The sequence below is a fragment of the Fukomys damarensis genome, unplaced genomic scaffold (assembly GCF_012274545.1).
Source record: "Fukomys damarensis isolate Sample0158 unplaced genomic scaffold, DMR_v1.0_HiC HiC_scaffold_20, whole genome shotgun sequence".
Taxonomy (NCBI): domain Eukaryota; kingdom Metazoa; phylum Chordata; class Mammalia; order Rodentia; family Bathyergidae; genus Fukomys; species Fukomys damarensis.
The window spans coordinates 8,284,117-8,294,778 of NW_022900932.1; the positions used below are offsets into that span (position 1 = coordinate 8,284,117).

Genomic DNA, 10,662 nt, shown 5'->3' on the forward strand with positions numbered 1-10,662 from the left:
CAAAAAAAAAAAAAAAAAAAAAAGTGGAGACACAGAGAGCGGGTGTGGTAGTGGCGCACACCTACAACCCCAGCACTTGGGAGGCTGAGGCAGAAGGATCACCACAAATTTGAGGCAAGCCTAGACTACATAGTGAGTTCAAGGCCAGCCTGGACTACACAGTGGGACCCTGTTTAAAAAGAAAAGAAGGAAAGAGAGCTTAAGTTGCTTGAGTACCAGCATAGCTGAGATGCAGCAGAGCTCAGTTTTGTCTTGTTTTGTTTTGAGACAGGTTCTTGCTATGTAGTTCAGGCTGGCCTTGAACTCACTATGTAGCCCAGGCTGGCCTCAAACTCACAACAATCCTCCTGCCTCAGCCTCCCAAGTGCTGGGATTATAGGTTTACACCACTACACCTGGCTCAGAGCTGGGATTTGAACTCAAAATTCAGTGAATCCAAAAGTGAGAACTCCAAACCATCATACAATTTATAAATAAAAAGAGGCAAGTAAGGCTCACCGAGCCAGGATTTCCTAGCCCCCTCTGAGGTCTCATGGTCTAGACTGGGACAATGCTGGCAGGGCGGGGTCCCTGCCTGAGGGCCTGGGGATCCCCCCCATCGGGTGTCCAAGGGGGAGGACCCAGCATCCTGGTGGCCCCAAGCAGACACAGACAGGATCTGTCTGAGGTCACCAGCTTTCCCGGTCATCAGCCCAGACTCTCACCCCTCCTCCTGGGGCTCCTCCGCGCCTCCTGGAAATTAGGGGTTACGCTGAGGTGGCCACGCCAGCCATCACACCTCAGCTTCCGGCCCGGTCTGCCTGTCACCTGCCATCCTGCTGATGGCGCATCAGGAAGGAAGCAAATAAGGACCTCTGTCCTTCTACCCGACATGCGGGGCTTGCTGAGGACGGTGCTGGGATCCTGGGGAGTGGCGGGCCGGACTTTGAAGATGGAGCTGCCACTTCCCAGCCGCATGAGGAGCCTGGTCGCCCTCCAGTGATTCCTCATGGCTTGTCAGAGACCTGGTTAGGGGAGGACAGCACATGGGACATTAGGGCTTCGGGGGTTACCGAAAAGCTAGGGGGAGCTCACAGTTTGGGGTTCTACCTTCCCCTAGCTGCCCACAGTTTGGGGATCCTCAGGGTATGTGGGAGGCTAGGATAGCAGAGCGGGCCAGTGTTGCAGCTAAAGACCTTCCCAGAGCTGGGTGTGGTGGCACATATCCGGAATCCCAGCATTTGGGAGGCTGAGGCAGAAGGATCAAGTGAGGCCAGCCTGAACTATACAGTGAGACCCTGTGTCAAAAACAAAACAAAACAGGACCAGAGATTTAGCTCAGTGGTCCTGTGCCTGCCTCAATACCACAAAAATCAACAACAAAACAAAAAGCAAATCAAACTCCCCTTGTGCCCTCGGGAAGGAGGGGCTGTGCTGTAAGGAGGCCCTGTCACAATGCCTCACCCTGCAGGCGCCCCTCACCTGGACCCTCCCAAGAGGCCTGGGATCCCGGGGAGCCCCTGTCCCCCAGAAGAATTTCAGCTCACCACCACCACAGCCCTTTCCAGGATGCTCAAGGTGGGCGACATCTCCGGGTTGGACGGGAAGGCGATGGGGGCCCTGTGACTGGGCTGGGACTCTTGTGAAAGGCTGGGCTCTCAGCCAGCTCTGTTCCCTCTGCTCCTCTGCCTTCCGGGAGGCTGATCCGGTCTCCTCTCTGGGGCTAAATTACCACAAGGGATAATAAGCGCTAGGCGGGGTATTTGGGGCATTGTTTGGGTGCTAAGGATGGAACCCAGGGCCATGCACCTGCTAGGCAAGCGCTCTACCACTGAGTTACACCCCCAGCCCTTTAAACAATTTTATTTTCGAGATTGCCCGGACTGGGCGATCTGCCTGCCTCATCCTCCCGGAGCAGCTGGGGCACAGGCATGTACGGCCACGCCCAGCCACGAAATGCTAGTTTACTGAGTGCTTAAACCGAGGTAGTTCACCCACAGCAGCAATACCAGGAGAGTCTCTTGTTTGTCCCACTTTCTAGACAGGAAAACTAAGGGGCAGGGAGGGTATTATAGTTTGTCCAAAGATCCGGCGCTAGTGAGGCGGGACTCAGGCCGACTCGCTTCCCCCTAGAGGTCCGCTGAGGCCCGGAGCCAGGTTTTCCCGTTTTGCAGCCCAGGCACCAAGGTGTAAAGGCGCCCGAGGGGCCTGACCCTGAGGTGGGGCCAGCCCACAGGGCAGACCCTCAAACTGCAGGGCCCCGGAGGCCTCCCCAGCGGGCCCAGGGCCTTGGACTTCCGGAACCTTCCACAAACGGCCCGATATCGGTGGCCGCAGGCTGCGAATCTGCTTTCCGAGGCCAGTGCTGCTACTACGCGTGCGCGAGAGCTCTTGGGTCGCCCTCCGCGGGAGCCAAGTCCGGGAGGAGAGAACGCAAACACGCTTTGACATGTATGTGTATCTGAAGGCCCTTGGGACTGGGCATGGTGCTGCACACCTGTAATCCCAGCTACTCCGGAGGCTGAGGCTGGGAGATTGGAAGTTTGAAGACGCCCTGAGCAATTTTAGAGAGAGCCTACCTCAAAGCAAAAGGGGGCTGCTCAGGTGGCTTAGTGGTAGAGCAAGCCCTTCCGGGTGGGTCCCCATTACTGGGGGAAAAACCGCTGTGGGGCCTGGAAGTGTAAGAGCAATTTTGAAATGCAAAGTGGAGTGTACAGCGACAGTCAGATGTGAGGTTCTAAGAAAGGCAGGGGTAGGCAGTTTCACTGTGAGATCATCATAGTATTCTTGCCCAAACTAAGATGGCTGTGTATGGTGGCATCACTGAGGCATTTTTTTTGTCCTTGAATGTAGTGATTGTGCAGTGCACAACTTGTACCCCTGGGGAGGAACCTATAGGAGCAAAGGCTGCCTTAGGGGGAAGCTCTGGGCAAGGTTAGACTGGACAAATGGTTTGCAAATCAAATGCAAGGGAGCTGTCCTAGGTCAGAAGCCCCCTGGCTTTCTTTTGTAAGAAGGTAAGGATTCCCCTTCCTTAACTCTGCAGCTGGGCCTCACGCAGTGTCCCCGAGGGTGGGCTGAGAAGAACAGAGTTCCCCTTGCAGTGGAAACCTGGGGAATGGAGCGGAGCCGGCCTGGTCACACGCAGGTGGATGGTCACTGTGAGGGCTGGGCAGGTCCCAGTGACATCTAGTGCCTGGGAGGCAGGGCTGCACTGGGGGTGAACCACACAGCCGGGCACAGGTCAGTCCAGGAGGGGGTGGCAGAGCAGGGGTGGGGGCCCCACCGAAGGGGCAGTCACAGTGACAGGGGTTCTAAAATGGAATGAGAGGCAGCGGTGGGACCCCAGGGCCCGGGACTAGAATTTGGGTGGGCAGAGCCCACACTGCGCGAGCACCTCCTGTCCCAATGCCGCAGTCTGCGAGGTTGCCACGTCCAGGGTAAGGAGAGGGCGCTCGACCAGGAGCTGGCCACGTCCCTGGAGACCCAGTGTCCCTGATGAGCTGGAAGAGGCAGCCAGGGCTGGGGAGGCCTGGGGTGCGAGGGGTGACAGGGAGACCTCGGCCAGGACACAGCCTGCAGGGGGTGGGCAGCATGGCTTGAGTCTCGGCCCCAGCCTGGGTGGGAGGGTGCTTTGGGCTTCACTTTCTAGGTTGCAGGGAGCAGAAGATGCTTGGAAGAGGAGCAAGGTCCAGAGATCCAGCCATTTTACAGAAAGATTAGCCAGGCATGGCACCTGTAATTCCAGCACTCTGGGAGGCTGAGGCAGGAGGATCACAAGTTGGAGCCCAGCTGGGCAATTTAGTGATTTAGTGAGATCTATCTCAAAATAAAAATTAAAAAAGAAAGACTGAGGATGTAGCTCAGTGGGAAGGCCCTGGGTTCAGTTCCTAGTAGTAAAAAAAAGAAAAAAGAAAAGGAAAGAAAGATTAACTGTGAGCAGAAACAGGATGAAAAGGCAAGACACTGGAGGACCGCAGGCTTGGCAGGAAGAGGAGGGGGTGAAGGGCAAGAAGGGAGAGGAGGCCCACAGGGGCCCGAGGAGCTGGGACAGGCAGGGACCTGCAGCCCGGGGGCCGGGACTGTACTGGGGCAGTGGCTCTGCAGGCTCTTGACCCTCTCCAAGCCTCGCAGCTGCAGTCCCGGCCCCCTGTCCCAGCTGTCCCCTCTGTCCTCTCCTCAGAATCCCTCCACACCCCGCTCTGGGTCGAAGACGCCGTCTGGCCGGAAGGCGATGTCCGCTCATGGGCCGCTGGCGCGGGCGTGGACGCGGGACGGGGACCGGGAGCAGTCGCTGGCTGCTGCTTACGTGCCGGTGGCCGTGGGTCCCCAGGGGCAAACCCTGGGCCCGCTCCGGGCCACCTTCTACACGGCCCAGTACTCCAACTCCCTGAGCCCCTTCTACACCTTGCAGAAGCCCACCTGCGGCTACCTGTACCGCAGGGACACTGACCACACCCGCAAGCGCTTCAACGTGCCCCCCGCCAACGTGGCCTTGTGGCAGTCCTAGGCGGCGGGCTCAGCCAGAAGGACAGCCCATCGCCTCCGTGGCGATTAAACGTTGTCCTTCTCTGCTCTGGTATCTGAGTGAGTGGCTGTGGGTGGGTAAACTGAGGCCCCGCCGTGTCCTACAGCAAGGCCTGGACTAGGAAGGACTTCGCCAGTCCCAGGCGCCCCCTGGAGGCCTCCCTTGGTAGCGCAGTCACTGGCTTTGCTCTAAGAAGCCAGCCCGGGTCCCCCTGGACAAAGTGCCCGCCCCTAGGGGGACAAGATGGGGTTTTGGTCTCTGAGAGTGAGAGGACCAACCAGTAGCCGTGGAGGGAGAGTCCTGGTAGGTGATGTCCTGCCTGTGAGACTTGACCAGTTAAGGACACTCCTGGCTGATTGATGGACAGAGAAGGGAGGGGGAGGCAGCCGAGCTGTAAGACCACAGGGGCCTGTGGAGGCCACAGATCTGGGCCCACAAGTGTCCTCCCGGCCATGAGCCAGGGCCCTGGTCACACACCACAGGAAGGGGCTCTGCCATCTGCCTCAGTGAGCGGGGAGCGTTTTCTTCCCTGGCCGAATGTCCAGACAGAGACACGGCTCCGGTGATGCCATGGAGGCAGCCATAGGAGTCTCCGGCCAAGGACACTGTGAGGTGACAAGTGTGGCTAAGGGTTGAGTGGGGACCACTGGTTTTATGGTGCCCAGAAGTAACACAACTCATACACAGTGAAGGGAGAGATGAGGGGCTTTCCGGGGTAACCAGAGGGGGATGGCGGAGCTGCCACCTCCAGGCGCCTTCCCCTCCACACCTGGGACCTGAGAGAGCTGTCTGTAGGACACGGGGCACAACTGGACCTGGGCAATCCGCCAGTGTGGATCCCGGTTCCTGCCTGTGACCCTTAATCTACCTCCAGGAGAGTACAGGTGAGACAGTCCTGTGAGGCTTCTTTTTAAAAAATAGCTCCTTTTTGATTATGTGAGCAATGTGTGTTCCTTAGTAACATATGTTTTTGTTTGTTTTTTGTTTTTTGAACCAGGGTCTCACTATGTAGCCCAGGCTAGCCTTGAACTCACTGATCCTCCTGCCTCAGCCTCCTGAGTCCTGGGATTATAAGCATGGGCCACCATTCCTGGCCATAACCAGGTCTCTGTTCTGTGTCTGGGGCAGGATCGGGAACATTGTGAACCCACAAGACCAGATAAGTAGGGTGCAGAGGCCACAGGATCAAAGCGGCTGCTGGCGGCCACCCATGGGTGGTAAGTGGGATTAGGAGATCACCAGCTGGGCGGGGAAAGCCTCGCACCCAGCTCAGGGCCCTAATCTGGGAGCTGCTGCTCCGGGTGCAGGCCCCGCTGCCGGGGTTTAGTGGAGACTTGTCACAGCAGCCCGTCTTGGGCACAGGCTACCACTCCTCTCTGGTCACTCCATCCGTCCTCAAGTGCAGACCTGGAAGCCTCCAGGCTGTCACAGAGTCAGCCCCGGGTCCCAGCCACGCCACCTTCCCACACGTGCACAGCCTCCTGAGGCAGGGCCATGGGCAATGTGGTGGAGGGCAAGTCGGTGGAGGAGCTGAGCAGCACCGAGTGCCACCAGTGGTACAAGAAGTTCATGACGGAGTGCCCCTCGGGCCAGCTTACCCTCTACGAATTCCGCCAGTTCTTCGGCCTCAAGAACCTGAGCCCCTGGGCCAGCCAGTACGTGGAACAGATGTTTGATACCTTCGACTTCAACAAGGTGGGCAGGGGTGCGGCCTGGGGGAGCGGAAGACCAGGACAGAGGTGTCCCTGCAAAAGCAGGTGTTTATAGTGATTGGGGAGCCGTATCTCCCTCTGTCCATCCCTTCCATTACTAGGGATTGAACCCAAGGCCTTCACATTGAGCTACACCCCCACAACTTTTTAATTTTTTATTTGAGACTGGGTTTCACTAAGTCCTTAAAGGTTCCCAGGCTGGGCTGGAACTCAGAATCCTCCTGCCTCAGCCTCCCAGAGTTCTGGTATTACAGGCATGCAGCACGATGCCTGGCTAGGAGACAGACTTTGGACGGCAGGGATTTCATTTATCCATGTGTGCGGAGCAACTATTCCACTCAGAAGTGAATTGGGCCCTATCCCTGCCTTTGCTTCTAGGGGGAGACAGAGAGGCCCACAAAACAGACAGATTGGAGGCCGAATTCAGGGGTCTTCTCTGCCCTTTCCACACGGCATGTTCTCAGTCTCCGAAACAAGTGCAGCACTTCCAAGGCTGTTGCTGACCACCTGATGCGATATAAAATCCTGGGCCCATCATGAGCACGAGGGAGGAGGGCAGAGAGCGGCGCTGGGCAAGGCCAGATTACCTGGGTCATTCACCACACTCCGTGGATTCTAGGACTGGGGACAGGCAGGGGTGCCTGGTCCTTGAGGACCAGGACACCCCCAAACCCAACTCCCTGGGAACCCCAGTTCCTCCTTCGTCATGCGGCGGCAGGCTGTGTGATCCCGGCCATGGCGGGTGCGTCCTCCTGAGGAACTGGAGGGGACAAGGTCAGGGGAGTTGGAGCCCTGTCTGCCTGCCCAGCCACAGCTTGACCACCTGGGTTTGCCCTGGCGAGTGGTGCACTAAGATGCTGGCTTTCAGTAGTAGATCTTCCATTTCTTTGGAACAATCCAGGCCGATATTGTGGTAAAAAGATCCAGATCCGCAAGCCCGGTCCCCACCCTGCTGTCCCCTCACCTAGGAGGTGACATCAGGTGGTGCCTGGCCTCTGCATGCCTGGGAGGAGCCCAACTCCACTGCGGGTGGGGCCTCTGGGGACAGTTGGGGCCACATAGCTATTTAAGACTCCCTAATATGTGGGGTTTAGGGGCCAAAGTAGATTACGGGCTTGGAGTCCTAATTTCAAGGGCAGATCCGGGTCCCCAGGGCTTTCCTGAGGCGGGTGCAGAGCGGGGCAGAGACCAGGAGGGATGTGTTACTATGCTGGACCCCAGTGCCCTCCAGGGGACCATGTTCCTTTAATTCTAGCTACTTAGGAGGCTGAGGCAGGAAGATCAAAAGTTCAAAGCCAGCCTGGGCAACTTAAACTGACTAAAAAACAAACAAACAAACAAAAAGGGATGGGGATGTAGCTCAGTGTAGATTCCCTAGTATCACAAACAACAGCAACAACAACAACAACAACAACAACAAAAAGTAGGTCTGGCTCCTGCCTCTACATTTCCAGCTCTCCAACCCTCAGCACATCTCATCTTCTGAGACTTTATTTTCTTTAAAAAATTTTTTTGGGGGGTTGAGACAGAACCTTGCTATTATGTAGTTTAAACTTGCCTTGAACTCACTAAATATCCCGGGCTGGCCTCCGACCTGTAGTGATCTCCCTGCCTCAGCCTCCCCAGTGCTGGGATTAAAAGTGTGTGCCACCACGCCCAGTCTGGTACCTGGTTTTAAGTGACATTTAACCTTTGTCATCATTCTCTTCCCCTGGAGGAGTATAAGCTTCACAAGGGCAGGGACTTCTTTGTTTTTTAACACTACCACGCCTGGCTCCTAACCATGCAATTATTAAAAAGCAGAGCTTGCTTGTGACACCCCGTGTAATGACACGGGTTTGACTCGTTGGCATCAGCACGGAGCGGTTTAGAGACTGGGCAGGAGGCAGATTCAGCCCTGGGGCCTGCAGTACAGACGTAAGACAGGGAGGATTGAAGGGCAGGCCCAGCAGCCCGGTCTGAGCACAGGCTCCGGTTTAGGGGACCCAGTTTCTAGGCAGGGCTCCTGGCAGCTCTGAAGCACGACTTGCTGCTCAGGGCGGAGTGCAAAGCACAGGGCGATCCCTGCCTCCACCGAGGCCCTGGAGGCCACGTGACTGGCCAAGGCCACACCTCCCCAAAAGATGGGTTAGGTCTTTGGGGTACAAAACCCCTTAATTTTGCCATTGCCTCTTCATAATCATTATTTTTTAGTTTCAAAAAGAATACAGTTCATTGAAAAAACTCCCAACAATATAGGAAGAGAAGAAAGATAGGCAAAAGCACCCTCTGGTGCTACACAAGGGGACCCTCCTTGGCAATTTTCCTGCTTTTCCATCCCTTTGGGAAGCTCTTGACCACAGGAAGACCACCAGATATGCTCACTGGGACCCAGACCAGATGAACCCAGAAGCCGTCCTGCCCTGGCTCTGCCACCTCCCTGCCAGCCTCTGCTTGCACACTTTCAGTGACAGGGAGCTCATTACCGCCTCAGGCACCAGGCTGCTGTTCTGAAGGCAGTGCTGCTTGCTCAAGAGTCCTTTGTATCAGTTCCAAGTCGGTCTCTTGGTGACCTCCTGGTTCCGGGGTTTTGGGTGTATACAACTTTGCATACATGAACCCATTTCATCCACAACAATCCCACATAAGCAGGGACCATTACACCCATTGCAGATGAGGGAATCGAGGACTTAAAGAGCCCTTTGTCCCAGATTCTACAGCTCAGAGGGCTGGAGCCACAATTCTAACTGGACCCCAACACTCCCTACCAGGACAGGGCACGCAGCTCCTTCGGCGCCGGACCTCACAGCCAGTCCCAACCTGAAGCAGGGCTCCCTGCCCCTCCCAGTCCTGCCAGCACTCCTTCAAGTGCCCACGCTGTCCCTAAAGAGAAGGGCTGGCACAGAGAATGGCAGGGAAACAGCCATGGCAGCTAACCCTGGAAAGCCTGTGAAGGCAGGGACAGTGGGCGCTGTTCCCAAGACCGGGGGTAGTTTACTGGATTTGACTGGGGGCCTAGGGTACAGGGAAAGAGCTGTGCAGGACATCCAGGAGGACAGGTAGGGGTGGCACCAGGGGAGAGAGGAGCGCTGAGACAGAGGTGGCCTCCCAGGTCAGTCTCCAGGGGTCCCCGCCTCCCATGAGAATCTCTGGGGGGGCGCGGCCCGGGTGGACAGGCTTGACCCTGGATGACCGTGCTTGTGGCCGCAGGGCCAGGACCCGGTGGATGTGGCTATGACTGAGGGGTGGGTCGGGCTGGTGGGCGTGGCCCTGGTGAAATGGCGTGGGTGTGGCCAGGCGGTGAGCGCCGCTGTTGCTGGACTAGCTAGTGTGGCCAGTGGGCGTGGCCGGCGATGGGCGTGGTCTGTCCAGTGAGGGTGGCCCTGGCGGACGGTGTATGGGGCTGGATGGAGAAGGCCAGGACCGGGGTGGGTGTGTCTGGGAGCTGTGGGCGTGGCCTTTGGGGGCGTGGTCAGACCTTCGGCCACGCCCCCAGGACGGCTACATTGATTTCATGGAGTATGTGGCGGCGCTCAGCCTGGTCCTCAAGGGGAAGGTGGAACAGAAGCTACGCTGGTACTTCAAGCTCTACGACGTCGACGGCAACGGCTGCATCGACCGGGATGAGCTGCTCACGATCATCAGGGTAACTCCAGGTGCAGAGGGCCCGCGGGGTGTGGCCTCCTTGGGGATGAGACGGGAATGGGGCATCAGGGACAGTGTCCGCCCTCAACAGCGGCGTGCTTTCTTCTCGTGGGCCTCAGTTTCACCATTGGTACCAGGAGATCGAGCATCTCCACTGCGTCCCTCACTCAGCTCCCCTGTCTCAGGCCATCCGCACCATCAACCCCTGGAGTGACTCGGCCATGAGCGCGGAGGAGTTCACGGACACCGTGTTCGCCAAGATCGACATCAACGGGGACGGTGAGGGCGGAGGGACACGGTGGGGGCACGGAGCGGGGGTCAGCAGGCCTGGGAGGTCACGGTGGGCACAAAGGACCCTCTGCTGGTCACCGCCCGTCCAACTCTGCCCCAGTCACAGGACTGGACTTTGGGGACCCCTGCCCCCTTCACCCATCTCGGCCCTGGGCGGCAGGTGTGACCCCGGCCCGCGGCCCCTCTCTGCCCCAGGGGAACTCTCGCTGGAGGAGTTCCTGGAGGGCGTCCAGAAGGACCAGATGCTGCTGGACACGCTGACCCGCAGCCTGGACCTCACCGGCATCGTGCGAAGGCTGCAGAAAGGCGAGCAGGAGGAGGCGGCAGGAGACTCGTCGGGGGCAGTGGGCTGAGCCTGGCTCCTGTATGGGGTGGGAGGAGGCCCAGGCGGGGTGGTGTCACTGTGGCTGTCATACTAATATTACACAGGACCTACCTGCTCTCTGGCTCAGCTCACCTCTTTGCATAGGGGCAGCAGAGGGGCTGGAGCCGGCGTCCAGGGTGGGTGGAGGAGGATGGATTCCTGGC

General features: G+C 57.8%; 2 protein-coding genes and 1 long non-coding RNA gene across 4 annotated transcripts in view; 2 read left to right on the forward strand and 1 right to left on the reverse strand.

Annotated features, from left to right (window-relative positions):
• The window catches only part of LOC104857613, a 7,689-nt gene extending 4,468 nt beyond the window's left edge, over window positions 1-3,221 (reverse strand). Inside the window, exons 1-3 of the long non-coding RNA XR_778897.2 lie at window positions 3,019-3,221; window positions 1,527-1,702; window positions 705-1,004 (exon numbers count right to left, since the gene is read on the reverse strand). This is a non-coding gene — a long non-coding RNA (uncharacterized LOC104857613). The remainder of the gene's footprint in view (window positions 1-704; window positions 1,005-1,526; window positions 1,703-3,018) is intronic.
• LOC104857612 (uncharacterized protein 114841037) lies at window positions 1,430-4,515 on the forward strand. Of its 2 annotated transcripts, none has more exons than XM_010617615.1 (2): window positions 1,430-1,557; window positions 4,163-4,515. In XM_010617615.1, exons 1-2 carry the CDS (start codon window positions 1,435-1,437, stop codon window positions 4,487-4,489), a joined length of 450 nt encoding a protein of 149 aa, XP_010615917.1. In that variant the 5' UTR covers window positions 1,430-1,434; the 3' UTR covers window positions 4,490-4,515. The 2 variants fall into 2 exon arrangements, 1 of the variants encoding a protein (XP_010615917.1); XR_778896.1 differs by lacking the exon at window positions 4,163-4,515 and adding an exon at window positions 2,113-2,307 and having other exon boundaries at window positions 1,483-1,557.
• Window positions 4,516-5,984: 1,469 nt separating this feature from the next.
• Guca1a (guanylate cyclase activator 1A) lies at window positions 5,985-10,560 on the forward strand. The gene is made up of 4 exons (XM_010617613.1): window positions 5,985-6,202; window positions 9,695-9,844; window positions 10,029-10,122; window positions 10,330-10,560. The coding sequence occupies exons 1-4, from the start codon at window positions 6,002-6,004 to the stop codon at window positions 10,485-10,487; spliced, it is 603 nt and encodes a 200-aa protein (XP_010615915.1). The 5' UTR covers window positions 5,985-6,001; the 3' UTR covers window positions 10,488-10,560.
• Window positions 10,561-10,662: the final 102 nt, after the last annotated feature.